Source organism: Pseudogymnoascus destructans (genome assembly GCF_001641265.1).
Source record: "Pseudogymnoascus destructans isolate 20631-21 unplaced genomic scaffold scaffold_5, whole genome shotgun sequence".
NCBI lineage: Eukaryota > Fungi > Ascomycota > Leotiomycetes > Thelebolales > Thelebolaceae > Pseudogymnoascus > Pseudogymnoascus destructans.
The window spans coordinates 845,716-873,098 of record NW_020167524.1 but is presented as its reverse complement, the minus strand read 5'-3'; the positions used below and the strand labels follow the sequence as shown (position 1 = coordinate 873,098).

Genomic DNA, 27,383 nt, shown 5'->3' with positions numbered 1-27,383 from the left:
GGAATGAGAGAACGGAGCTACTCCCCACAAATCTCCTCTCAGACAGGTAGATATGTATTACTCGCATACCAGTGTATGTGCAAATCAGCATTATTCAAGCACTAAATGAAGGCTGAAGGCTGTTTTACATCATCTGTTAGTGCATGGTCTAAGATGGTTTATGGCCCTAGTGGCCGAGTTGCAAGATCATGTGTATCGCGATTGGTGTGAGCATCTCTTTCATTATGTCAAATGCCCCCCTTAGATCACAACCAGAAGAAAGATAGGGTCATATATAGCTCGGGGCCTTGAGCTGTGATTGGAGCGCGGCGACCCTTTTATTACCCCCTTCAGATGCCTGGATTTCAACAACTCGAGGGGTATATTTACGTGAATTGTCCGATAGTGTATAATGGAGGGCATCGGCACCCCAGTACATAGTAGGCAGACCATTGGCGTCCCCGACTCCAACTAACTGGCCCCCGGAGGAATTACTGGCACTGGGTATAAAGCATCAACTCTTATCACATCTCGGATAAATAGGGTAGGGCTGCCTATCAAGGCGTCATGGTTTCCTTTGAGTAGTGACATCAAGTTCATGGTGGATCGATATAAAACTATTGGGGGGTTGTTCTCGTACATTTTCTGGCTTCTCATACTTACCACACCCGTTTTGTTCTTTTTCACTCCGGGATCTCTTTCACCATGTACGGCAGAATAACATTTGTTGCCGGCCTTGCCGTTGCAAATGCACTCATTCCGGACCTCCACATGCGACAGGCTGGCGGCAGCCCCAAGCCTACTTCTTCGCCCACGGGTGGAGGCAGCTTGGGTGGAAGCAGCAGGGGCCCCGGATCTGGCTCGAGCTCTGGTGCCAGTTCGGGGGGTGGCTCGTCCGAAGCTACGGGTACTATTAGTGCTTCCCTTCCCATCGACACCAACTTTAGCCCAGAGCCGTTTTCATTCAACGAGGCGGCGACGGTCAACTCTGAGGCGCTCGCCTCAGCTGCATCGATTGCAGGGACTCCCGCAACCGATATCCCTGGTGCTACGATTCCTGCTCAGCCTCTTGTCAGCCCCAACCCGGAGACAACTCATGGAAATTTCACTGGCACTGCTACCGTAACGGGTGCAATTGCAAAGGGAGCATTGAATGGCACTATCTCGGCCCTCCCACCCAACCGTGAAGCAACAGTGTTCAAAGCGAATGGCATTCTTCAGAGCAACCAGACGATCCCCTTCCAGCCAGCTGGTGGGCTCGGAACCAATGGCACCGAGCCGGTATACCGCGTTCAGTCCGACTTTGATTACCAGTCGCTACTCCTTGGCCTCTATCAGGAGTGGATCGAGCTAGATCTTTTCAAAGATATTCTGAACCGCTTCTCCGAAGCCGACTTTGCCAAGCTGAACCTAACCGCCAGCGACCGCTTCCTGGTCGAGTTTATGGCCGAGCAAGAGAACGGCCACGCTACTCTCGTGAGCAATCTCCTCGGCGGCCCCGGTGGATCAACCCCACAGTGTAGCTACCACTACCCCTACGAGACCCTGCACGAAGCTTTCGACTTCGCCGCCAAGCTTACTCAATGGGGCGAGTCTGGTGTCTGGGGTTTCCAAGCACATCTAGATTCGCGCGAGTCAGCCCAGCTCCTCGACCAGTCCATCGCAACAGAAGGCCGCCAAGCGATGATTTTTCGCCAATTCGCAGGCCTCTTCCCAATGCCCGTCTGGTTCAAGACGGGCATCCCACAGTCATGGGCCTGGACCTACCTTGCCCCATACATTGCCTCCTGCCCATCCAACGCCAAGCGTCTCGCCTGGCAGAACTTCCCGGAACTGCACATCCTGAACCAGCCTAACACAGCCCTCGTGAACGCCTCGCAAGGTGCCAGCGCAGCAAGACCTGGGAATACTACCAAGATCTCCAGCAATGAAACCGTAGGCTGGGGTCCTGCCGCTCCGGGCAGTGACGCAGCGGCAGGAAATGCTTCTTGCACTTTGACCAACAAGACCGGCAACTCCTGCGAGGGCTCCGTTTCCCAGAACCGCTCGATCCCATTGTCCTTCCCAGGACGCCAGGTCTTCTTATCCTGGGATGCGCCTGGAAAGCCTGTAGGACCTAATAACTCCTACGTGACGAGCACGCTGGCCAAGGATCCCAAGTTCGTGGTTTGGGTATCGCAACTCAACGTCACGTACTCGCCGCTAGAGGACATCAAGTTGGTGCCGAACGGAACAAGCAGTGGGACGACGCTGCAGCCCGATATTAGCACGTTTGAAGGCGACCCAGCGATTAATGGTACTATGTTTATTGGACTTACTGATACGGATGCGCCGTTCTCGATGTTTAACCTTACCTCTGTCAATCCGCATGTCGTTGCTTTGGGGCTGTATCAAGCGGGATAAGCAGGCGATTTGCGATGGAGTAAGGCGGTATCATAGTTAGTAATAGATAATACTCGTACTCTTGTAATATAATACGCACTACTGGTTGATCTACCTTTAAATCCATTTAGTCTCGCTGGTAATCTTGACAAGGGTGGGGAGGTGGACACTCATCAGATGGCATCTTTTGAACTGATATTCATATCTTTTGTGATTTAAATTTTATCCGCTGTCCTACCACGGATTTACTAAACGCCAACAAATGCACCAATGCATGCTGCCTCCCACCACAACTCCTTCCGCTGGGTATCCTCTAATCGAACGCTTCCGCAAAGCTATGCCATCAGCAGATCCAATCTAAATACCCAACCACGTCTTGACCCTCTCATACACGAAGAAGCTAATAGCAACCATGGGCACAACCTTCACATAGCCAATACTCAGTCCCACCCAGAACCCCCTGAAGCCCTTCTCCTTGAATATAATCCCCGCCGTCTCGCGAATACGTAACCGCCGCCCATCTCCCACTGCTCCACCAACTTGCATGCGTCTCCGGATCACCTCTAGCGGGTAACTCGAGGTCTGGCTCACCAACCCCGCAATACCACCCGCGAATAGCTCAGCCCAAGATTTCAATGGATCCGGCTTTCCTTCAGGGTATCCCGCCGGCCTTGCGTAAGTGGTATACTTCGCGATAGAATGGTGGCGCAGTAAATCCCCCGTAGTATCGTGAGTCAAAAACGACATCCCAGCATACGGAAGCATTCCCAGCATCGTCGGCGAGAACCCACGATAGAAGTTTATCAGGCCGCCTTGGGGTGCGACTTTATGAAGTGTTTCGACTGCAACCTTCTCAGCCGCCTGGACAGTTGCGACAGGCGCGGAAGTCGATGTTATCGACGGGGTTGGCCGGCGCGCCGCCGGCTGCTCGTGGTATATCGTCCTGACAATGTTGGTGAGGCCATTGCGGTGGTCTTTCCTCGTCTCGAATGCCAGGCGCACTCTGATGACTTCGAGCGGGTACGTGAAGAAGACGCTCGTCACGCCTGCCAGACTGCCAGAGAGGAGTCGTCGGAGAGGTGTTTCGTGCTCGGGGCTGTGGACTATGACGGATCGTATCTGTTCGTACGCCAGAAACTTGATGGCGGCATAGGGGAAGATACGGAGGATCGTCGCAGAGTGCCCGCGGTAGAGTCCGACAGCGCCTTCGTCACGGTATATGGTGCTCATCGCGGCGAAAACGCCAGCCCAGGATCCGGCATATCTCGCGAACTGTGGATTGGAGGACTGGAAGAGGATTTTGACTCGGTCAAGCGGCGCAACAACTGATTTAGCCTGGGGGGTACTATTAGCACGATTGCGACTGAGAGGAAGAACGGAGAGTGTCACGTACAGCGCATCCGGCAAGACCGCCGGCGAGCCCACTTCGCCAGAGATAGTCCACGCTCTGTTTATTCGGGCGCTTCCTCGGCGTCACCGCCTCGTCGTCGGTAGGACAGACAGCCGCATCTCTGGGTCCATGCTCCCCGCGCGCATCCATCTCTCGAGGTCTGTTCATCGGTGGTGTCGTTGTCGGGAGTGTCGTCGGCGCGGAGAGGGAGGCATGGCTCAACAAGGCCGGGGGCATAGCTTAGCGAGCTGGTGGCATGCCTCGCCGCCGCTAAGAGGTTTATATAGACTATAGACGTTATCTGTAGGGCTATGAGAAGTTCATGTCAAGATTTTGAGGCGAATTTGTTAACTATAATTAATTATGTTGCCCATTTGGCTGTGGTCTGATTGGCAATTGGAGATTGGAACTGGAACAAATGTGAGAGCCCGTTACGTTTTCGCACCCCGCATACCGTCGGCTCGGCTTCGGCAGGGATCTTTGGCCCCCATTGCCGAGCTTTCAAGTTTGTAAGTTTTGACGTTTTATACTCCGTACAAACCCTATCTATCACACGATCTAACCGCTCCCGCCACTCTATTAGCTCTAATTCTATATAACTAATATGACAATTATAATATTAAGTGACTAAGAGCCTTCATGTTAATTATGAGTATTGTTAACTAGCGCTGTTGGCGCTGGCTTGGGACCCTATTTGCCTTGAACTGTCTAGGCACGTGAACTAGACTGGGTCACATGACCTATGATTTAGACTTTTAGGCGCTAGGAGTAGTGGCTAGGAGTAGTGGCGTTGGCGAATGGTCTGGAACATGTTTTAGGCACGTGCCTCGACGATGGCGGCATCAACGGCAACAAGTATGGGAGGCGATGCTTGCCCCAACTCCAGCGAGAAGACGTGCATTTTGTGGCAAAATGAAGACCATACAGTCACGCTGCTCGATGTCCCTTGCTCTATAGAGCTTGCGCAACAATTTGAACATGGCGGCGAAAGAAAACTGTGGTCTTCGTCTCCGTTGGAACAGCCGTATCCATCCCTTGAGCCAAAGTCCGAGAAAGCGCTTACTGCCCTGAAGTCCCAGAAAGCGATTGAGGCCCTGAAGAACCCAGATACAGATATCAACGACCTGATACTTCACCGGGTTCTCGCCTTGGCTCTAGAAGAAGCAGAAGAGGCGATAGGGGATAATGGTGACAGCCCGCAAGCCTGGTGTCTACCCCGTTCATGTTATGATGAAAAGCAGTCCAGTTTGCAAGATGACTGGCCGGAGAAACGCCATCATATAAAACATAAAGCGGGAGAAGCAAGCAATATTGCCTCATCCCCACCGCCGCCATCGTCCGTGCCTAGCTACCAGTACGGCAACAGCCAAGGAGGTGTTACTGATTCTTTACCATTGTCTCCTTTTCCATTGTTCCAAAACACTATGGGCCGTACAGTTACTATCTCTCTCCCAGGCAGCAATATCCCTGCCATATTTCCTGTAAACAGCACACACATCCCGGGCGAAATCATTTTTACCCTCCCCATCTTCATTCAAAAGGCGCCCCGATTTCCTCTCATTATTCTTGATCCCCCTTGGCCCAACCGTTCCGCACGTCGCGCCGGGCATTACCACATAGCCTATGGATTATCAGAGATTGGCACTTTGTTATCCGGTATTCCCATCAGAAGCAAACTTGAGAAAAACGGCTTGGTTGGAGTGTGGATTACGAATAAAGAGATATTTCGAGGCTTGCTGCTAGGAAAAGATGGAGAAAGGGGATTATTTGGGGAATGGGGCATCGAGCTTGTGGAGGAATGGGTGTGGCTAAAAATCACAGGGAACGGAGAGCCGATGTCACCAATTGATGGAACGTGGAGGAAGCCATTTGAGATTCTGCTCGTTGGGCGAAGAATTCCCAGAGAGGAGATAAATATCGACCCGTGCGAGGTTGGTTCAAAAACCGAGTTTGGCGAAGTCTCCGATGAGAGAAAGGGAAGGGAACAGGTTGGGAAATCAGGAGAGCAGCCCGTCGTTCAGCCCACGCCAGTCAAACGCCGAGTCATAATCGCCGTGCCCGACATGCATTCACGGAAGCCAAATCTCATGGCTCTCTTTGCACCACTGCTTCCATCTTCCCTGGTTCCACCGCACTGCCTGGAGATTTTTGCACGCAACCTTACGGCACATAGCTGGGCGTGGGGCAATGAAGTACTGGAGTTTCAGCGCTTAGAGCATTGGACTGAATGTGCCGATACTAGTAAGGAGGCCGGGAATATAGAAAAACATGTGGCACCGGTTTGAATGGAGAACGAAGGAGAGGCGGCATGGGGTGCTACAAGTTACGCTCTTGGGCTCGGAAATATATACCATAGTATATGCAATCAGGTATTGCGTATTCAAGACTTCATGAACATATAATTACACATGCTCCCATATAATACTTATAATACAACACTTTCGTCCATCCACGCGCCATTTCTACTACCGCCCCTATTGCCTCGGCAGCACAACATCCTGCTCCACCTCCATAGCCTCCCCAATATCCTCCCACTCATCCTTCGACTTCCACGCATCCGTCCCATCCAATAATCTCGCCGCCTGCTCCGCAATGCTCTCCCTCTCTCTGCTGGGCTGCTTCTTAATCGTCGGCTGATTCAGCTCCTGGTCCGACTTCTGGTCCTCCTTCGCCGCATCATAGGTGACCTTGTCCCAGGCTCCCAAATCCGTCGTCTCCTCTGGCCACTCGAATGGCTGCTCCATCTCAACAATCATCTTCTTGATGGCCCGCGGGCGGTACCACTTGCGCTGTGCCGGGCGCCGGGCTCCTGGCTTGTCCTGTCGAATTTTTTGCTGCTGGATGTATGAGCGCACGCCTAGGACGCGCACCGAGTAGACATTAAAGAGGTAGTCGCGAATATCGAGCTTGTTGAGGTTGAGGGGGACGATGAAGGAGGCGTGGGTTGCGGGAGTCTGAGGGGGGTTGCGGGTGAGGGTTATGGTGAAGTTTGGCCTAGGAGAAAATGGTCAGTATGGGGTCGCCAGTCTCTAGTAGAGGGTTTGGACAAACAGGAACACTGGTTTTGTGCCTAGGCGCAGTGGCCGTGCGAATTTAGCCGCTGATGTCGCCATTGTGGTGATGTTGAGTGAGGATGGATTGAGATGGATCGAGGTCCAGAGATGGCGGCGCTTGGGATTTTTTAGCCGCGGAGGCGCGCTTATACATTGAGCTTTTCAGCCTTGCCAACCGCCATGTGGCATTGCGAAACTAACATATATAATTTACAAATATGTATACAACCTACGGACGCTGAATTGCGATGTCAACTTGAATGCGTAATTAATCCGTCAGTTTCCATGGCATTGGAGCGCAGAGGTGGAAAACCGCGTGTCAGGTGCAGCCGGGACAGGTTCAAATACTTAACTGTTGGCGAGGTAGAAATATAGTACATAATGCCTTATACCCCCTCTTATAATATATAATCAAACCTGAACTCCTATCGTTGGGGAAATATATAGGTAATTCGGCGAATTCTATCGCACCAAGTTCTATACCATCACCCTCCTCAGCCCATCAGTTCCAGCCAACACCCTCCTTCCCGTGACAGCGCATCGGCCCTGTCCACTTTCCCATTTACCTTCTTTACCGGCCGTGAACTGTTCCTGTTTTTCATGATCTCCATTGACCCACTTATGTATACACGTGTAGCAGTACACGAACCCGGTTTGACATGCTGTTGGCGTCTCAACATCCTCTTCACATATAGGACATAAATCTGAGCCCTCTGGAAGCTGGACAGTATAGATCGGCAACAACGACAAAGCTGCAATGGGCGGGTTCTCAGGGACATCAGAAGGCTCTTTTTCTGTGTCTTTCTTGTCCGCACTCGACGAAGTTGTTGGGGTCTTGCGACCAAGAGCCACGCTATTGATTCCCGAAATTATGGGCGGCGGCAGCTCCAAACTTTCGCTGGCCTTTTTGCTTAGCTGTCGCGCGAAATCGGATGCATACCACCACTCCAAAAACTTCAAGGCGAATATGCTGGTTGGTAGTAATATGCTCATGCTCGACAATAACCTCGGGTATAGCGTCCTCGGACTGAACATCGACGTCGTTCCTGGTCTGGCGCCTGGTCCTCGTTTAGGTGGATCATTCAGTGCGGCGATGGCCCTGTAATCGGCCTCTCCAAGGCGCCTCATTCGTGTGCCAATAAGCCACATGAATGGTGAGTGGAACTTGCTGTTGTCGAATAGATATGCCAGATTAAATGCCAGCATTGAGAAATAGTATGCAGCGTTTATGCTTGGGTATATATTCCGTAAGAACCACCGGTAATAATGCATAAATCGTTGTTTGAGTGTTGGGTTTTGCGGCATCTGCGTATATGCCGAACCGAGGAGCGCTCGCGGCGCATTGATTTCGTAGCTTTCGTCGAGCTTCGCCTTTAAATATGGCAACCCAACCATCACAGCTAGGTTCTTCCATATATCTCTCTCCGAGAGCTTCAGAGATTCCCTCACGAGGGCCGGTGCGCCAAGCTGCGCCCGCGGCACCTCGCCCCGTAGCGCTTTCTCACGCTTGAGGCCATAGAAGTTCTCGGTGAATCCACCGCCGTGGGTTTTTAGGAAATGCCGCTCAACAATGAGCATACATAATGCGTATAACTCATCAAAGGAGTTGAGGACACGCAGGAGATAGCGTGGGTGACGGTGGGTGGCGATGGTGAGGAGATAGCGGAGTGACGGCGGGATGAGAGAGGCGAGTTGTTGTTCGGAGAGGAGCTCAAAGAGCGAAGGTTTGTGGTCATCGAAGGTGCCCTGGAGGGCCGACATAAACTCCATTTTGGAGCATCGGGAGGAGGTGTTTAGTGATTGTTGGAGGAATGGTAGTTAGATTGAGGAATAAAGAAGTGTAAGGGTATATGCGGCGTCGTTCACACGAGGCTGATGATGTTGCCGAGGCTCGATGTTCAGTTCCCAAAGAGGACTCGGCTAGTGGATGCATTTTGAATGACGCCCTCTTCATTCCATAAGCATCTCAGGGATGTCTGACGTGGACTACCTGGCTAGGTTTTGGTCTGGTTTATATTTGTATATTCCATAATACATAATAAGCAAATATCGTTATCGCGTTCATGGGATGAATAGATGAATACAGGTACGACCAGGGTATTTTGCTAGGCATGTGAGATAACGGTCTGTGGAACTCTGGAAAAGATAAGAGCATATGATGCGATTAGCCATGTCTCGTCCTTATCTTTTGTATCGAGTAAAACGACGAGGGACCGCAGATTAACGCAACAACATTAACCCTTCCACGAAGCTGCACAACCCCAAAATCTCCCAAACTTCTTCCAAAACAGTGACAGTAACAAACCCGAGCCAAATTTTTCGCCAGACGAAGATCTCGTCAACGCCAAATGCCATAAATTGCTTCCGCTGTGACGGGAGCAGCCGTCTTCCTACGAGAGTCTGAGGACTGACGATCCCTTGCGATTGCCTTATCACCATTGACCTGGGCCAACGACCAAGCCCGTAGCTAGGATGTCGTCTGGGTATGTCAGGATAGGCGCTTGATCTGGTTGTGGGAGCGATGCTAACGAATTCTTTAGATCCTTGAAAGATGTCGTGAAGTCAATCCATAACCAGGTCTCAAGCGGTGTCCTTCCTCTGTCAAATGACCTGATCGACCACATTCAAGCATATCTGGATAAGCACCTCCCGATTGAAGATGGCGACTCACAGAAGCTCCAAGAGGAACTTCTGTCGATTTGGCAAAAGCAAGCTGAGGATAAGCCTGAACGCCACTCAATCTTCATCGCTATTTTGCGGGAGTTAATACCTGCCATTAGGAGTGCAGCTCAGTGGTTACAATGGTGGGAGATGTTTGTAGTACCGGTACTGGGGAATATTGGGGACGGGAAGGGATTGGCAAGAGAGACCCGTCAACTTCTGCTTGACGTTTTGTTATTTGAGGCCGACGACGGTGACAGCGCGAGGATCGCGGCAGTACGAGAGACCTGCACCATGCTGTCAGATAAAGTCTTGGGGGTATGGCTTAGTCAATCTAGAGTTGCGACCACCGAAGCAGACGCCATGGCACACTATCTTGACCAGCAAATTAAAACCCTTCTCTTAGCATTTGGACAGAAGAGACCTCAGGTCCGTTACCTAACCGGCCCTTGCGATGGCTACTAACTGCGTAATAGATCCTCCTTACCGCTATAGATACGTACTTTGTGAAACGAGAGCACCGTGGCCAAGTTTTGTCTCTTCTCAGCGAATTTATTCGCCATGGCCCGCCTCATTTACATCTTCTCTTGCAAACCCCACTATTCGATAACCTTCTTCGGTGCTTGCAAATCGATACCTCAACCACTGTTGTTGCTCTAGCAATGACAGCTCTGACTATGATCTTACCACATATACCTGTCTCGACTAGGAAGCACCTCCCTTCGCTATTCAATATTTACACCCGCATGCTGTTTTGGGAAAGAGAAAGAGCCTTGTCCCCAAGATTGAGGCTAGATTCTAACGAACAAAATGACAACTCCGAATTATCTGAGAAGGGACAAGAAGAGAAGGTTCCGTGGGAGAAGCTGTCGTATTCCTTTCAATCAGACGATGAGACATTGCCTGAATTGTTACATTATTTTACATTCTTGTACGGGCTTTACCCTATCAATTTCATGAGTTACATTAGAAAGCCAAGCCGATACCTCAGACACGCCAACTTCCCAGGAGCAGATGATATCGACGTGGAGCCGAACGAAATTCGCAAGCGATCTGAGCCATTCAGGGAATTACATTTACTTCACCCCAACTTTTTCTCGCTAACTATCGAGTCCGAACTTACGGATGCCCATCAATGGATGAATAGTGCTGCATCTGATGTGGTCACCTTCTGCATGTCCCTATGTGTACCTGTCTATCATGGATCGAGGAGCGCCCCTCCTATGACAAGGTTTTCCAGTTTACCAAACCGCGACAGCAACCAAGATATTCCAGCTCAGACGTTGCTTACCCAAACGAACTCCGAAGAGGCACTGCTAGCTCAGCGGCACTCACATGAAACACCGAGTTCGGGCGGTGGCCCACCTGAATTAACCGCGTTGACAAGATTAACTTCGAGAACAAATCTTTCGGTATCTTCTGATGTCCACATGGCGACGAATCAAATCCAAGATATACGTTCTGACAGCCCCGGCATATTAAACCAACGTGGAATGTCGCCGCTGCACGATATTCTCAATTCTCAGCAATCACTCCACCGACGTTTGCACCAGTCATTACCAAATGAAAGCTCCACCACTTTATCTTCCGTGGGGGGAAATACCGATTCCTCAGCTAATGTAGATACATATCTGCAGTCTCTCGCCCAACTGCCTCCTCGCTCGCCATCATTGAGGCCATCTCTGGGAGACACCACCAACATGGCGTTCCTCCGCCGCGAAATTATGCTCTTGCGTAATGATCTTAACTTTGAGCGCTATCTCAAGCAGCAGCATCTATCCCACATTGGCCAACTTCGCCGGATGCAAGTCCGTGAAGCGACTGTCGAAGCTGAAACGCAAAATCTCATCAATGCCAACAAAATTTTGAAGGGCAAGCTCGAGGAGGCCAAAAATCTCACTACGCAAACCAAGAAAGAGTCCGACAAAAGTAGAGCCCAATCAAAGAAATGGGAACAGGACCTATCAGCGAAACTGCGCGCAATAAAAGATGAACAAAAGAAATGGATTCTTGAGGGCGAGCTCCTACGACGCGAGCTGCAAGAGTCGAAAAAAAACAGCGAGGAGCTAAAACAACTAGTTATCAAAAGCGAGGCGCGCGAAATGGAATCAAGCCGGAAGCTCCAGGCGATTAAAATCGAACTTGACGACCTCGCTAAACTCCGTTCAGATGTCGATCGCTTGACTGCACATCTCCGCGAATTCCAAAATCAAGAGAGTGAGATGGAGGATGTCAAAGCACGTGAAAATATAACGAACTCGAAAATCGAGCTTCTCAACATGCAGCTCTCCGGACGCGAGGAAGAACTGCTCAAAACGAAACGGGCTAATGCGGTGGAGATTCAGGACCTGAAACTCCATATGAAAGACGTCGCGCAGAACGCGCATAGCACGGCGACTCAAAACTTTAAGATGATGCTTGATAGTGCGCTAGCGGCGTCGAAGTTGCGACTTGCTGAGGTGCACAAAGCGCACACGCACCTCCTGAGGCGATACACTAGTTTACAGGAGGACTACTTGCGGTTGCAGGAGCAGCATAGCATCCCCGGTCCTTTATTAGGCGATTCCGACGAAACCGAAAGCTTTGAGAGTCATAGCCCTACTGACACCCGAAATATGGCACATGGGCCACCACGGCGAGGCAGCGAAGACCCACAGAGACTAGGTCATCGAGGGGTCGACGATGGCAGTCGTCAATGCAGTTTCTCGCCCGATGAACAGAGAAAGATGTCAGCTACTGGGTCTACGATGATTCCGACGAGGACGGGAAGTAGTACCCATTCTGACCCAAGATCACTATTCAAAGGTGGTAGTTTGGACAATGGTGCCGAAGCAGAGATGCCGAAGCCTAGGCCTGAGCGTCGGGCATATGGACGAGGTAAGTACCACTGGTTAATTTTTGTTAGCTAAACCATGGTCTCCAACAATATCATACCCTCCTTCCTACATTTGAGCTGTCCGCTGGTAATTTGACTGTCGCGAAACTAACCGGTTGTCTTTAGGTGGCGTACAGAACTCTGGCTTGAAGGAACGAAGAGAAAAGGAGAAAAAGGAGAAGAAACGAAGAGAGAGTGAGGCAGAATCAGGATCGCAAAGTCCAACACATAACAAAAAGGACAAGAAAGGCGGGTCCGGAGGATTTAAAAGCATTAAGGGGCTTGTGTCAATGTAGGGATGATTATATGGTTGCGATAGCCCCACGGCAGCGGGACTGGCGTTGAATGGGATATTTGGACGCAAAGGATGGAAATATGTTCGGATATAGGGTAAAGATATCATATCGAGGGTTTTGGAGTCTATATTTTACGTATATAATCAAAGCAATCACTATCTACTCTTGGAGAAACATGAATAGTAATGCGAACAATACTGATATGCTACGAAGAGGAATAATACTCTGAATTGTCATAACGTAACGTATGGGGAAGTCGGACATATGGGGTACAGTGTTCCGAGTAGTCTAGTCAGTCCGTATCTTTCACATTTAAATGAAGCACAACTCCTACGTGTGCAAAAAGCAGAGTGGCTATCTGCATATATAACAGCAAGAGAGTTAGCATTTTCAACTCAAAATATCACTTCAGCATGGAGAGGAGCAGGACTACAACCATTTGAACCACGACGAATTATCTGTGAAGTGACACTTCAAGAAGTTTTTGAAGTTGAACAACGGCCTCAAACACCACAACAACATGATATTTTTGATACTGTCTTTCAAAATAGTAGCCCACCTGACTTTACAACACTACTAATAACTTTGATTTTAAAACAAAGTTCTTAGTAATCCAATGTCAATTAAATATTAGTACAAATTAAATATAATATAGAATAACTTACGCTGTAATTCCTAAGTACTCTGATTATTTGCTGTCCAAGAGACATCTTTCCTTTATTTGCAATATGATCTTCAAATTCTAGCATTAAAGCTTCTTTAGATATATTATAATATATATATAAAGAGTCTAACGTACATGTATAGCGAAAGCGCCAAACAAGCGAAAGCGCCAAAATTATCTACCCTCACGACAAACATTGCGATAAATCTACCACAACATTAGAAATCAATTGAAACTACTCGGAGTCCTCTTCCTCAGAGGTGTCTATTACAATCTGACACGTGCGCGCATTGTGCCCAGTCTCACCACACTTGCCACAGCGACGGGCACGGGTTTCTTCCCTTGGCTTCCGACCACGGCTTGCCCTTATTTCCTGCTCTACCTGCTGCACAACATCCCTCTCATCCTGTAGCTCTTGCGCCCCTTGTTGACTAAGTGATCCTCCTTGCTGTAGTCATGTTTTCCTAGCTCTCCGGCGCTTGCTTAGTACTTCATTTGCCTGTCGTAGGTTTTGGTTCTCTCCCTTTAGCAGTGCTAATTGATGCATTATTTGCGATGCACCCTTTGTAAACTGGTCAACAGCTGCATAGATTGAGGTTGGAGAGCTATTTTGATGGCGTGAAATCCGAGTTTTAATAAATGTAGACTGTGACATAGCTTCAATTGGGTTGTTTGGTGTCTGAGAAACCCAAGGTTGAGCAGTACCTGGGCGGGAGCTTGGAGGCGTTGGTGTCCTTAACTTAAGATCAAGTGTAGATATCACTCTCTCAGGGTCAAATGGAAGAAGCCCTGCCCCTCGGAACCCGCCTCAAATGTTACTTTCCGTCATTGTAGTGTTAAATGCAGCGTGGAAGGCAGGAAAGAAGTCATCCTTTGTAATATGAGAAATATGAGCCTGCATCATATCTTCAATTTGCCGACCATAGGCCTGCTTTAACGGGCCGAAACAGCCAACATCAAGTGGCTGGAGTAGATGAGAAGAGTGAGCAGGCATACAAAGCGTAATAATGTTGTGTTCCTTGCAGTACTCCTCAAACTCATCTGAGTGGTGGCTCTCATGACCATCAAGGACTAACAAGCGATAACCACCAACACTCCGGGCCTTTGTATGCTTCTCAAAGTGCTGAATCCAATCCATGCCTCTCTCGTTTGTAGTCCAGCCATTTTCAGTAACAGAAATCACCCAATCGCTTGAAAATCCACTATTCTCATACCAAGATGTAAGGTGGTTTTTGCCTGCAACAATGATAAATGGTGGTACTGCCCAACCTTGAGAACTAACGCCTTGGATTACTGTAACCCATTCCCGATTACCAGGCTGTACCTTCTTTGCTTTTGCCCGCCCGTCTGAGCTTGTTACAACCATAGCAGTTGAGATAACGCCCATCATAAACCCAGTCTCATCAAAGTTGTAGATATCTGCTTCATCGATACCATATTTCGCAATTGTGTTACGCACAAGCTCAAACCAGCCATTAATAACTTCTGGATCTTCGCACTTAGCCCTCTGGTAGTCGTATTTGCGCTGAAAGCGTGTCTGGAGCTCTACACGCCGCTTAACAAAGTTTGAAGCCCAACGCGACCCAACGCATGACGCGTCGCGTGTTGCAAGTAGTCGACTTGCCATATCTTCAACAACAGACAGCCGAGGAGGAAACCCTTTGGCAGCTAGGTCGAGTATATACTGAACAAGGACGGACTCCTCTAGGTTAGTTAATTTCCGTGAGTTGGCTTGGATATCGCGTCGTGAAGGTACACCTTCTAGACGACGACCTAGCTTGCGGTGGTCCACAGAATAGATCCTAGCAGCAACTCGAAGGCGTAACTTTGGGTCGCTTTGCATAGCCTGGATAGCTAGCACTAATTGGCTTTCATCGTTTTTATGGGGCATGTTTTGTTGTTGAGGAATTTAACATTTAGTTGGGGGGTTTGGTCACCGCATCATTTTGGCGCTTTCGCTTGTTTGGCGCTTTCGCTATACATGTACGTTATAATGCTTTGTCTATATAGACTTGGAATTTGGCCATCTCTATAAAATAGTTAGTATAATGTATAATATTAACATTAACATAAAGAGTTACTTACCCCTTTGTATAACGTATTTCACATGCGAGTCGCCATCCCGGGCGAGTCGCCACCACCAAAACACCAAAACGCGTCAACTTAACTATAGTCAACAATGCCACAACCAACACAAGCCCAATCCTCTAATCAAGAGGGCAGGATACTATTAGCTATTCAAGCAATAAACAAGGCAATTGTCAAACTGTTCAAGCAGCTGCAGTATCGTACGATGTGCCCCGTACAACCTTACGTGACCGGATTCGTGGTATAACTTCTCGATGCGGCTCTACTCCTAACTCACGTAAGTTGACTCCGTATGAAGAGTCAGCTCTTGTTCAATATATTCTCGACCTAGATTCGCGTGGATTTCCACCCCGATGTTACGGCTACAGTAACATGATGTCATGGTTACAGGGCCAGGGCCAGGGCCTAGTAATGTGACGTGTGAGTCACAGTGGGAAGCGGGGTAGGCTGCCATGTGACGGGGCTAATGGATAGTTGCAGAAACTAGTGGATATTGGATAGTTGAGCTATCCACGAACTATCCTGAATATCTAGCTATCCGCCAACTATCCAGATTACCCATGAGGCACGACGCCACTATATAAGTAGATAGTATTTCCTTAGATAGGAGCTTTGTGCTCAACTCAATATAGTATTCTTTACAATACTGTAACGTGTTACTTGGAAAAGCCTTTGTGTCTAATCCCCTGCCTCCTCTGTCAAGTCAACCTTACGCAAGAAACCTCTGTGTCTTCTATCGTTTAGAAGTCAGTGTTACACCCGACCGCAAGCTGTGCAAGAAATGGCCGACCTTCTACTCTCTGAACGAGGCGAGAGCCCTGTTGGGAAGAACTGGACTACTACCTTTATTAAGCGTCGTACGGAAATTAAATCAAAGTTCAGTCGGAAGTACGATTATAAATGAGCAAAATGTGAAGATCCTAAGATAATTCAAGAGTGGTTTTCTCTTGTACAGAACGTGGTTGCAAAATACGGCATCTTAGAGCAGGATTGTAATGGTGGGTGCACCAGATGTGAGAATCTAGCCACCCAAGGAAGGGATGAATTTACTAAGACAACACACTGTCTTAGAAAACAGAGCCAAAGGGTCGTAGCTTAGACTATTCCACAACGCAGCAATCAGGTGTGTGATGTAGTGAAGTGGTTCAGACAAGTTGCAACAGATGTTGAGTCTGGGAACTCAGGGGTAAGTCAGAGGTTAACACCTCACTGACTTTTCAGAAACAAGGAGTAACAAGATCAATGCTTGGAAGCTTGGAAAAGACGTGGAAGTATGTGATAGTCGATTTACTGTATTGTCTGCTTGTCCTTTCTTAAGGAAAGGGCAATCCTATTTATGCTAAAGGAATGTAGTTCTCTCATTTTCCAAGACTTTCCATGACTTACCAGGCTTGGTAACTGTAGTCGACATAAGAGAATCCCATAGAACCATCTCTTAGGTTCGTAGCCTATAGGAAGTAAAAGGAGGTCCAAGGTCAGAGTACCCCTATAGACAAATTATGTCATAGACAAATTATGTCATAGACAAATTATGTCATAACTTAACCAATCTTGTGGGTAACTAAAGAGCGATGACATGTAATGAATCATAGAGGTTCGTAGGAGCTTTTAGAGCTATCGTTCATGCTCCTAGGCCTCTAGTTGGTAGAGATATGTCATGTGGTAGTATGTACTTAGCAATACATTCATCGCATACTTGACCAGCTCGTCAGGGGGAGGCTCATTGGCTGGAGATTGGCTGGAGGAGAGGTCAGGCTCCGAATCATCCTGCACGGTTCAGATAGAGAGGGGTCCCAACAATGAGCTGGTCAAGGATGTAACGAGCAACGAATGTCCTGCTGACCTGGGAAGGTTTAATAAGTGGGAGAGGGGCCGCAATGACGACCTGGTCAAGGATGCAACGAACATCCTGCTGAGAAAAAGAGGGTCATTGGCAGTAGGAGAGGTCAGGTTTCAGCTCGAACTGTCTAGTTCAGCTGGAGAAGGGCTGTAATGACGAGCTGAAGGGGGTGGGTGGAGGGGTGTCATTGGCAGCAGCTGCGGGAGAAGCTAGGCTCCGACTCATACTACACATTTCAGCTGGTTAAGGATGCAACGAATTTCCTGCTAATGTAGGAGGGGTCATTGGCTGTGGGAGAGGTCAGGCTCCAACTCATGCTGCACTTTCTAGGAAGAAGGAGACCACCTGATTGAGGAATGCCTTTCGGAGCCGCTTCACCAGAAATTTGATTAGGAATCCGATCGAAGTGGAACTGGTTGATCACTAGAAACATTCACTGTGTCTACAACATCTTCTTTATCGTTGCCAATATCAGGCTTATATTCATAGTCATGCTCACCGTTGAAAGAGAAATCTGCACCAGATGCTGCGAGTTCAAGAGCTGTTTGGGTCAAGGTGCTAGGGATATAGGTCTATCTTGGAATTTGTGTGGTGCAGGGGCTCAGCACAAGGTTCAATGTCGCCAGTGGTGGATGTTATAAGGAACGTGAGGGCATGTGAGGTGCCACGCCGAAGGGAACCCTACAGTGGAGCACCCAGCACGGGTAGTAGGGCTTCTGGGTTTCCTGAATAAAGGCGGCTGGAGCCTCAATCGAGGACTCCAGTCAATAGTCGCTGTATCTACGTAGACCTATTGTTACGCTATATAACCCCTTTCCTGCCTACTGATCTGGTTCCCTGAACTCCCGTGTGACCCTGGGACCTACGCCTTACAATTCTATTGACTCAACCCATATTCAGCCTACCAGATCAGGATGGCAAGCCAGGAAAAGAGGACTACCCGGGCAACCTCCGGAGGAGCAACACCCTTAACAGAACCAGCTCCGGAGCCTGTAGCTCACGAAGCCGACAACCACCCGAGAGAGGATATGGCCTCGAAGCTGGCTAGCCTCCGGAGACGAATAGACGAGGAGAAGGCCTACTTCAACACTATGGAAGAAGCCCTCCAAATATTCCGACAGTCGCACGGTGAAGACTACAGCGCCTACCCCCAGCCAACCGGCAACGTATTGCAGCCCTCAAGTACAACGGCGCCTACCAGCGCAAGGGACAGAGTATCCGCAAATTCGTTGCGTACCTGGAGGAGTTGGAACGGGAAATGGAGCCCTACACCGGTCTCAAAGATTGGACGAGAGACGACTTACAACCTAGAGTTCAGGCTGCTAGATCTTCCAGATTCGTTCAGACCATCAATCGGTCTCTACACACCAAATTTCACGTCTAGCGAGAAATTAGCTGGAAAATCAGCTCACCCACGGGTTTGCGCATCTCATGCAAAGAGGTCAAGTCCCGCTCTACAGAAGCAGAGAAAGCGTGGACGTCTCCAATATACAGCGCAAGAAGATAATTTGCTGATGCGCCTCAAGAAGAAGGGCTTGCCGTGGAAAGAGATACATCGGGCTTTCATCCGTGCTTTTTCAGACAGGAGCATCGGATCGCTTCAAGTACGTTATTGCAACGATTTGAAGGACAGAGACTCTGAATCTGATGACGAATAAGAGTATTTATTATTTTTACGGGCTTGTACTTTGCCATGGATGGAGTTAACAGTAACGTTCCCATCGACGCTCTTGAGGAATTCTCCCGGAAGTGAGTATGGAAGCACATTAGGTACAAATTGGTTTCAGGTTAAAACTGGACGTCATTCAGAAACAATTGCTATTATGATATCATTGTGTCGCAAAACTTCCCCCATACCCTGTCCCTGAAACTTCTTGAACGCGTTGGGGCATGTGATATAAGACGTTGCTTGTGAATCAGCCCAATAATGCATCTTCATGTCCTCAATGGGATAGCGGCATTACTGATGTAACTCTACTGCCCGACCTCTTTTCTTAGGCTTTTTGAAGGCTCTCTCGATCCCTTGAGACAGGGACGTGTCTGGAGTGATATCTCGTGATGGAGTACGGCTTGGCTGGCTTTCAGCTTCCTCTTGTAGAGATGCAGCACCATAACTGGATTCGCGAGAGAGATGGTGGCTTTGCAACCCCTGTGAAAGTCCAGATCCCCCTAGGTCGGATTGCTGCGAAACCTCAAAATCTACATCGGGCGGTAACTCATCAATAACCGAGCAGATTCTTTTGAGGTGAGTCGGCATCCATATATCGTAGACATTTTTAGTGAACCTGTATGCAGTCCATTTCTCTTTGCCATCTAGCTATGTAAAGTCGAACGTATGGATTGGGTGACGGTAGAAGGTTGTCTTGTCTCCGCTTATTATAGGATAGTGGCCGTAGATTCTCACCGTGCGATGGTCATGGGAGAGTGAGAAGGCGAGAATTTCCCGGTGGAGCTCCTCTTCGCGCTTCACTAGTCTAAAAAGTTCGACTATACCCCTCACTGCCATCGTCATGCTATGAGCATTCTGTCGATCTGCAACGTCGAGAGCGGCACCGCCGCATTTGACCTCGCATGTCAGGAACGGGAAGTACATGAAGTATGTGGCCATGAAGTAAGAGGTGTCTGTAAGCTCGCCAACAAAAGGTTCCAGTCTTTTGATTTGATCTTCTGTGAATGCCTCTCGCCCAAATCCAACAGCATAGTCGGGTTGCGGACGAGTCTGGGTGATAGGTATGGAATTATTCCAGCTTTTGTTGACACTTTCGACTAAACTCTCGAGGTGTTTCGATCCGAGTGTTGCAAGAGTTTCCGCAGAAGGTACGATTAGTCGAGCAATATCTTGAACGACTCTAGCCTCGTTTTTATTTTGTATTTTTTCGCAGGCTTTTTCAAATAGGTCATCACGAAACAATGACTCTTGAGGAACCGTCTGCTCATTCTCAAGTAGAGTTCGACAGAGGCTTTTGCTAGCATTTGTGCTGCCCAGTTCTGATTTGCTCATGAAGCTGCCTTGACTGGCAAGAATAGTTTGATAACGCCCATCTTGATAAGGAGCGCTTTTGACCTCTCGGGCTTTTTGATCGCTCGGCGTAGCAGAGCTGGCCGTGACAGAGCTGGCATTTGATTGCTTCCTGCGAAGAGAGGATGATGATTTCTTCCTGGCAAGTAGACGGTTCATCTCTGGCACCCAATACTTCTCGTACCAGCTGTCTTCCTCGAGATCTTCCCTTGTCTGACCGTCGTGTTGAAAAAGTTCCTTCGGCCACCGTTGTTTTCTCGTCCAGAATTCAATGGGGTTGGTTTCCTTCACGTTAACTCCGCTCGCCGTAGCCTTGCCAGATATATCCTCAATAGCAAGTTGCCGGGGTGACGTTCGCGTTCGCTTTGGGGACGGCTTGATAGATTTATCCCCGATAACCGAGCTTGCATCAGATGTTCGCGGTCGTTTTCGAAGAGAATTGGGTAATGCGCCACTTAGTGGACTTTCGGATTCTTGCGGTCGTCTTCGTTTTCGATTCTCAGCTTTTAGAGGTTCTGAAGGGTTCTGTGGGGACCTTGAGTTAGCTGTGCAGAAGTTGTAGGAGAAAAGGGCATACCTCTTTCACTCTTGGAAATAGAGCTTGATGCGTATTTGTGTCCCCAGTTATGGCTCGTTCCTGGCGGCGTTCTGGATTTTTTAGGCGCGCACTCTTGCGATGTGGTCGTCCTTTCTCGATACCTTGAGGTCTCTTTCCTATCAATGATCAGTTGGAGTACGTTACAACGACGAAAGATGACTTGCCACGGCCTTTTGGCGCCGAGGGTTGCTGCCCAACCTTTTGGACGTTTGGCTTTGCTTCACGAGGGGCCATATCGACTGGAAGGACGAGGGTCAAGACGTGAACTTATATTGCAGCGGGGTTTCAAACGGCCGAAGATGGGAAAAAAGACTCAGGTGCAGGGTAGGAGGCGACGGGTGTTAGTGGAGGGGGTGGAAAACGACGGGAACTAAGCGCGGGCGCTATGCTGAATAAGGATTAGTTTGGAAGCTGAGGTTATCTGCATGGTGAACAAGCGCCCTATGTCCAACCAATCTATAATTATGAGCATCTCTGGAACCTGACCTCAGTTGCACGGCAACTTGCGGCATAGGTTTACCTACGGCGGTCTTGTGGAACCAGGAGGTATGAATAGACAACACCTTTATCGCCATACAATGCCAAGCTTTAGTGTCGCCAACACTTTACGAGAGTCGATGAGGGCAATTATGATGAGAATACTGTAGAGCGGGATGAGGAAATGGGGGTTGTCTACCACGACGCGGACACACCTAATCGCCGCTTATCCACAATGCTGCGTCGGTACCTGAGCAAACCGGTCAGGATTTCGTTCCTAACTCAAGGCGTCTTTGTTGAGGAGCGAGTGGCACGAGTATGAAATACTCGCAGCTCTGCTGGTCATTCCACGCTTGCTGCTGCCAGAGAGAATTGGGAGCTGATGGCCATAGTACATGGTGTACGCACAAACATTGACTCAATTTAAACCATAATTGTGGTTTACACTGACTCGATGGGTCACCTAACGCGTCCAGCAATTTGGATATTGGCTATGCTCTACAAGTAGTATTTTCTCTAGATTGCATCCAAGGTCAACCATTTGAATACTACATTGTTCACCACCCTATCCACCATACAGAGCATGTCGTATGAAAGGCCCGAAGTAGGTACAGTCCGGCTTTGGAGAGCTCTATCTCTATCGCCTCTGTGCCTAACCCCCTTTATGCACAATGAAACAGCAGATTAAGGTCTCACCCAATGGGATATCACTGCTAAGTGCTAGCGCTATATTCTCGAGCAATTTTTTTCTTCTCCTCTATGGCTTCCACGAGCTTTCGGTGTTCATCAGTGCCAAATCTGTCCCTAAATTGCTCGTCCGTGTACACCGGCTGTGGATTATCAGTACGAAGACATCCAAATTATAAAGGTATGGGAACACACGCGTTTAGGTCTGTCGGCTGGATTAAATTGGTACTTGTCGCGAAACTGTTTGAGAGCATATGGGGGGATTTTGGGCACAGAGACTCTGTTATCTATGTCAGCAAGTTACGAGCAGATAGGGTGTATTGAATGATAGTTACAGCTCCTGTCCTCTCCATTTGAACATCCGGATATCATAGGTTGTGGCATCCACAGGACCGTTATCGATTACAAGGAAACACGTTTGATTAAACGAGAAATATGTCCCTTCACACAATAGACGATCTCCTTTGGATTCATCATAGTCTCGATTCAAAACTTCTTGACAGGCTGCGTTTGCCATTAACTTATTCTTGTCCTTAGCCGGACCAGGCATCTCGTGGGATTTGCAAACAACAAAAATACGGATAGCCATGGTTCTATCCTTGAATTGTTGAAGGTATAAAGTGCAAGAGAACTTATTTCATGCGATGACTTATTGTCCTTCAGATATTGGAACTATATGCACGGTCCATCCATGCACGTGACCTTCACCCCCCCTCCAAAATATTGGAGGTAATTGCGGAGTACGGAGAATCACACACAGAATCGTGTGATAATCTCCGGTCACCGTAATTAATCTCTTACGGGCAGCAGAACAGAGGCTTCAACAGTAGAATACCGTATATAGGATAATATAATCAATTGAATTGCTCACTAAACTACGGGTCTACGTACGCTATTTGTAGGCCTGGGAGAAACCCCCAAAACCCCGAAGGTTTGGGTCCCTACACCCCAAACCGAAGTGATACACTGAGCTGAAACCTCAGCTCAGTACTCTGACCGGCTGGGGAACTAGATAGTCCCACGGAGAAAAGTGCCATTTTGGGCGCGAAAGACTACCGTATCCCATGGGATTGTCCGTTTCCCCCAACACAAAAACACTAGTAAACCCCACACTCGTCACTTGTCACTGTGACGTCGGAGTTCCGTATGTACAGTCTCCACATTTGCCGCCCTCATTATGCTCGTAATGTGGCCTTCGCAGTGGGCAAGCGTCTTCGAGCCTTTGAGAACAGTGATTCCAACCACCAAATACAATATGAGAACAAAGGTCGTATGTGTTCCAAACTTCGACACACATTTTTGCGCTATCAATTAATTAGTTACTTTGGAAAACCCAAGATGGTAAGCAAGGAACTAACATAGTTTTTTGAAAAGGTATACAACAGGCGGGTTTGCAAATTGCTGATAAAATGTCTGGTTGCTCGAGTGTAATGTTAGAGATTTAACAGGAAATCAAGCCCCTTTTTATATCTCTTAAAGATTATGCAAAATAAAATGAAATTTCAGTTTATTTCATTTCATTTTACTTTGCTTCTATTCAGGCTCAGATGACCCCATCCAGATACGTACGCATCGTACTTTTAGCCAATCTGTCAAACCAGGTCAACCATTTTCCAACAGCGTGCAACAACCCCCATCCAACACACTTTGAATCACTACCCCTGTGAGTTCCAACCATTTGCCAACCTTCTAACCCTTCTCATATGCCAACCATTTTCCAACAGCGTGCAACAACCCCTATCCAATCACTACTCCTGTGAGTTTCAACCATCGTCCAACTGCAGCATCTCAAATTAGTGGACGTAAGTTCCAACCATTTTCCAACAGCGTGCAACAACCCCTATCCAATCACTACTCCTGTGAGTTTCAACCATCGTCCAACTGCAGCATCTCAAATTAATGGACGTAAGTTCCAACCATTTTCCAACAGCGTGCAACAACCCCCATCCAACACACTTCGAATCACTACCCCTAGGCTGCGCACTGGGTACTCATGAGTCGAGTAGTAGAATTTCTACTCACCCAGCTGAGTTACTCACTCATATCCCGAGTATTGTTGAATGAGGATTACTCACTTGCCGGGTACCTAGTATAGGTCTTGGCAACCCAGTTATATCACGTGTTTGATTAGTCATTGAAAAGGGGGTGTGATCGTGACTTCACATTGATATCGATATCGTAAAACGCCATAACTCAATAACTCCATTCCCATGTCGTTGATATCCTATTCCACACTATAACCTTTGCCTTTAGGTACCAGGTTACCAGAAGGTTGCCAGAACTTATCTAACCTTCATTCCTGGGTGAGAGACATTTCCATCGATTAAGCCTACAGCTCCATGATTAAACATCATATCCCGCAAACGCCGAACCAATACCATATCCTTTGCCTGAATTGTCACTCTCTTCGCATGAATAGCAAGGAGATTTGTCACTATAACTGTTAGTATGTCCCTGTCACTATGTTCAAGTATCATACTCTCAAATTCTCGAATGAGGAAGCATTCGGCAGCTTCCTGGAGAGCTAGGATAGCAGATTGCTGGAAGCGAAGATTGGACTTGAAGTCTTGTGCGATTTCCCTAACAAGACGCTGGAATGAGAGCTTTGGAATAATCAGGCGAGTATCAAGTTGCTGTCTTCTGATATCGCGGAGAGCCTTGGTGCCTATATGTTTATTAGAGAGTTCTGGTAATCCTCTGGTAATCCTCTTACCAGACTTTGCACGGCGCATGGCCTTCTGAGCATGATTGTTGCAAGCTTGAGATGAGCGAACTGGAGCTTTTCTTGCTGTGCGCACAGCCTTTTCCTTTCCCTTTCCCTTTCCACCAAGCCTAGAGCCAGCCTGTAATCCAAGTGGCATCCTTGGTGCTGTGCCGCCAGTTGATCTCCTAGCAGTTTGCTTAATACGAGCCATTTGCTAACATTAAGATGAGTTAGTGAAGTATACACAAGACAAAGAAGTAGATCAAAAGATATATGTACTTACAGTGAGTTTGTAGCAAGGATGTTGTAGAAAGAGTAAAGAAAGAGGTAGAGGTTGAAAGGTATGTGTTTTATTTGAAGGTACGCGTTGTAGTGTTGTTTAGAACAGTAATTATTTGCAGGTGAATATTCCTTGACGAATATAATTGTTTGCAACTTTAAAAAAACAACAACCTTACAACCAACCACCTTCCTTGGTTACGTTCCGATCTACACATTCTTCTTCTCTTTTGCGCTTTACCTCTTCACTAGGACCTCAAGTAAGTTTATTATCTTGATTCTACAGTCAGAACTTCTGATGATCTTCTGCTAATCACGTGTTTAGCATGGCGAAACGCAAGGCACCTGAAGAACTCTCCACTAATTTGAATACTATCAAAGCTCGCAACCGCGTCTCCAACCTTACTGAAGATGAGAAGGCTGTTCATTTAGCACTCAAGGCTGACCATGGCGATCTGAGCTACTACTTAAAGAAGTTATACAAGTCTGCAAAGTATATCGCTGCCTCTGCTGAAGACAAGACACGTCTACAGAATGAATTGAAGGTTGAGCGTATTCGTGTTCGGTAAGTTCCTTCTGGTAATCTCTGGTAGCCTTAATCTAACTATAAACAGGACTGAAAAGGGCACCCATGCATCTTGCATTGCGAATCAGAAAGTCAAGAATACTAGCGCCCCTTCTTCTTCTCCACAAGCCCCACCATCTACTCCGCCACAACTTCTGTCTGAGCTTGCTGCATTTGAGGGTATCACCAGTATCCCAATCGATGACGATCATAACAGCGAATGGGAGGATACTGAGGTTGAAGACGATTTAGAGTTGGAGCTTATGTTACGGCGCGACGATATTTTAAATGACGAGGCTGTTCTACCAGATGAGCTTTCTGATGAAGAGATCGCTAGCATCCAGGCTCTCTTAACTCAAGCACGCATTGATGTTGGTACCTCATAGTCTGGTAATCTTCTGGTAATCTTCTGGTAATACTAACGGTTGATAGGCCCATGAAGAGTCCAATTTCCGCAAGTGGCAACATTTCTGGGATAGCTGTATCCGCTCATATACGAGAAAGGCTGGAAAGCTGAGAAAGAAGCCTGAGCATCTCTTTGAATATATGCCATGGATTGATGTAGAAGAAGGGTACGTCTCTGATCATTCTAGCAATCTTCTAGAGATACTAATTGTTTATTATAGCACTTTTCACAACGTTATCCCACCACATAAATATTTCTGTTTGTACGAGCAGGCAGTTTGGACAAACTTTACAGCTTGGAAGTTTGGAAAGTGGGCCCAATTACCAGGACCTGCGCAGTGGTACCCAAAGTCTTACAATCTTGTCGACAACGGATGGTTACAAGTCTCCACTCATAGTTCTAGCTTCAAAGAGGCGTTCTTACTTGTCTACTCTAAGAAATTTGATAAGGAAAAGTGGGCTAAGGTATCAGCTGCACAGGATATGTTGTTTCTGGAGTTAGAGTAGAGGAGAGAAATGGAGTATTTGATTTTCCGACGCGAATAGGGGCTATAGAGATTTAAGTATTTCATCGTAGCCAGACTTCTGGTAATCTTCTGATAATCAAACAATTTGCTACTTGCCAAATGTCATCGCAATATTCAGAGTTGTTTGACTCTGACAATCCTATTTCTAATATATTCTCAGACTCTCTTCCCTCTTCTCAACGACTACCTTCATTAAATCAAATCCCTGCGGGCCTCGAATATACTGGCAAATTAAACCAATTCATCAAATGGACTAAGGATACACACGATGTATTCATTGAGTGGTGGAAGCTATCACGATGGTATGAACAACACTCAGATCATACTACAAAACTCCTTACGAAGATTGCATGGGATTCAACCAACCGGAGTTCTCAATACTGGAGAATTTATCACCAAGGAGCAGACCGGCTTTCTGGAGAACCATGTGTCATTTGTACCTATTGTTCGAAGGCCCTTACGCATCCTGCAATCAAGTCTGCTGGCCCAAAGTCTATGGCAACACATCTTGCATCAGACATTTGCAAAAAGAAGTCACGGATGGGTAAGGATAGTCTCTATCAAATGCGAATCAATCAGATGCGACCTCAACAGGTAAGGATTACCAGATTATTACCAGAATTATATAGGCTAATATCTATAATAGGATCATATTCTCACACAAGAGGCATTTTACGAACAAGTTCTATACACAGTTATCTCAACTCATAGCTCGTTCCGCTCAGTCGAGGATCCTGAATGGAAAAGGCTTGCTATCTTACAGAATCCTCACTATCCACTACCCTCAGCAACAACTATTCGAAACCTCTTAACAACAAAGCTCACACAAATCGAAGAAGAGATGCTACAAGATGTTGTTCCTGGTTCAAAGATTGCATTATCGCTCGACTGTTG

The 27,383-nt window shown here is 47.7% G+C and overlaps 11 protein-coding genes across 11 annotated transcripts; 6 read left to right on the top strand and 5 right to left on the bottom strand.

Moving 5' to 3' along the window:
- The first annotated feature begins 398 nt into the window (after positions 1–398).
- VC83_02529 (uncharacterized protein) lies at positions 399–2,461 on the top strand. Its single transcript, XM_024466190.1, has one exon. It carries the CDS (start codon positions 685–687, stop codon positions 2,380–2,382), a length of 1,698 nt encoding a protein of 565 aa, XP_024326209.1. The 5' UTR covers positions 399–684; the 3' UTR covers positions 2,383–2,461.
- Positions 2,462–2,718: 257 nt separating this feature from the next.
- VC83_02528 (uncharacterized protein) lies at positions 2,719–3,988 on the bottom strand (the record flags this gene model as incomplete). The annotated part of the gene is made up of 2 exons (XM_024466189.1): positions 2,719–3,696; positions 3,755–3,988. 2 exons carry the CDS (start codon positions 3,986–3,988, stop codon positions 2,719–2,721), a joined length of 1,212 nt encoding a protein of 403 aa, XP_024326208.1.
- A 596-nt stretch (positions 3,989–4,584) lies between these two features.
- Positions 4,585–6,036, top strand: VC83_02527 (uncharacterized protein; the record flags this gene model as incomplete). The annotated part of the gene is made up of 1 exon (XM_024466188.1): positions 4,585–6,036. One exon carries the CDS (start codon positions 4,585–4,587, stop codon positions 6,034–6,036), a length of 1,452 nt encoding a protein of 483 aa, XP_024326217.1.
- Positions 6,037–6,225: 189 nt separating this feature from the next.
- VC83_02526 (uncharacterized protein) lies at positions 6,226–6,864 on the bottom strand (the record flags this gene model as incomplete). Its single annotated transcript, XM_024466187.1, has 2 exons — positions 6,226–6,745; positions 6,803–6,864. 2 exons carry the CDS (start codon positions 6,862–6,864, stop codon positions 6,226–6,228), a joined length of 582 nt encoding a protein of 193 aa, XP_024326216.1.
- Positions 6,865–7,134: 270 nt separating this feature from the next.
- PEX12 (ubiquitin-protein ligase peroxin 12) lies at positions 7,135–8,824 on the bottom strand. Its single transcript, XM_024466186.1, has one exon. The coding sequence runs from the start codon at positions 8,572–8,574 to the stop codon at positions 7,282–7,284; it is 1,293 nt and encodes a 430-aa protein (XP_024326215.1). The 5' UTR covers positions 8,575–8,824; the 3' UTR covers positions 7,135–7,281.
- Positions 8,825–12,909, top strand: VC83_02524 (uncharacterized protein). Its single transcript, XM_024466185.1, has 4 exons — positions 8,825–9,287; positions 9,345–9,894; positions 9,942–12,342; positions 12,467–12,909. Exons 1-4 carry the CDS (start codon positions 9,277–9,279, stop codon positions 12,634–12,636), a joined length of 3,132 nt encoding a protein of 1,043 aa, XP_024326214.1. The 5' UTR covers positions 8,825–9,276; the 3' UTR covers positions 12,637–12,909.
- Positions 12,910–16,169: 3,260 nt separating this feature from the next.
- VC83_02523 (uncharacterized protein) lies at positions 16,170–17,381 on the top strand (the record flags this gene model as incomplete). Its single annotated transcript, XM_024466184.1, has 2 exons — positions 16,170–16,276; positions 17,093–17,381. 2 exons carry the CDS (start codon positions 16,170–16,172, stop codon positions 17,379–17,381), a joined length of 396 nt encoding a protein of 131 aa, XP_024326213.1.
- Positions 17,382–18,142: 761 nt separating this feature from the next.
- On the top strand, positions 18,143–18,886 carry VC83_02522 (uncharacterized protein; the record flags this gene model as incomplete). Its single annotated transcript, XM_024466183.1, has 1 exon — positions 18,143–18,886. One exon carries the CDS (start codon positions 18,143–18,145, stop codon positions 18,884–18,886), a length of 744 nt encoding a protein of 247 aa, XP_024326212.1.
- Positions 18,887–19,545: 659 nt separating this feature from the next.
- Positions 19,546–20,406, bottom strand: VC83_02521 (uncharacterized protein; the record flags this gene model as incomplete). The annotated part of the gene is made up of 1 exon (XM_024466182.1): positions 19,546–20,406. One exon carries the CDS (start codon positions 20,404–20,406, stop codon positions 19,546–19,548), a length of 861 nt encoding a protein of 286 aa, XP_024326211.1.
- A 908-nt stretch (positions 20,407–21,314) lies between these two features.
- Positions 21,315–22,646, bottom strand: VC83_02520 (uncharacterized protein). Its single transcript, XM_024466181.1, has 3 exons — positions 22,345–22,646; positions 22,205–22,289; positions 21,315–22,152 (listed from the first exon to the last, which is right to left on the bottom strand). Exons 1-3 carry the CDS (start codon positions 22,596–22,598, stop codon positions 22,036–22,038), a joined length of 456 nt encoding a protein of 151 aa, XP_024326210.1. The 5' UTR covers positions 22,599–22,646; the 3' UTR covers positions 21,315–22,035.
- A 2,672-nt stretch (positions 22,647–25,318) lies between these two features.
- Positions 25,319–26,469, top strand: VC83_02519 (uncharacterized protein; the record flags this gene model as incomplete). The annotated part of the gene is made up of 4 exons (XM_024466180.1): positions 25,319–25,557; positions 25,607–25,928; positions 25,990–26,129; positions 26,184–26,469. 4 exons carry the CDS (start codon positions 25,319–25,321, stop codon positions 26,467–26,469), a joined length of 987 nt encoding a protein of 328 aa, XP_024326433.1.
- Between the last annotated feature and the right edge of the window lie 914 nt (positions 26,470–27,383).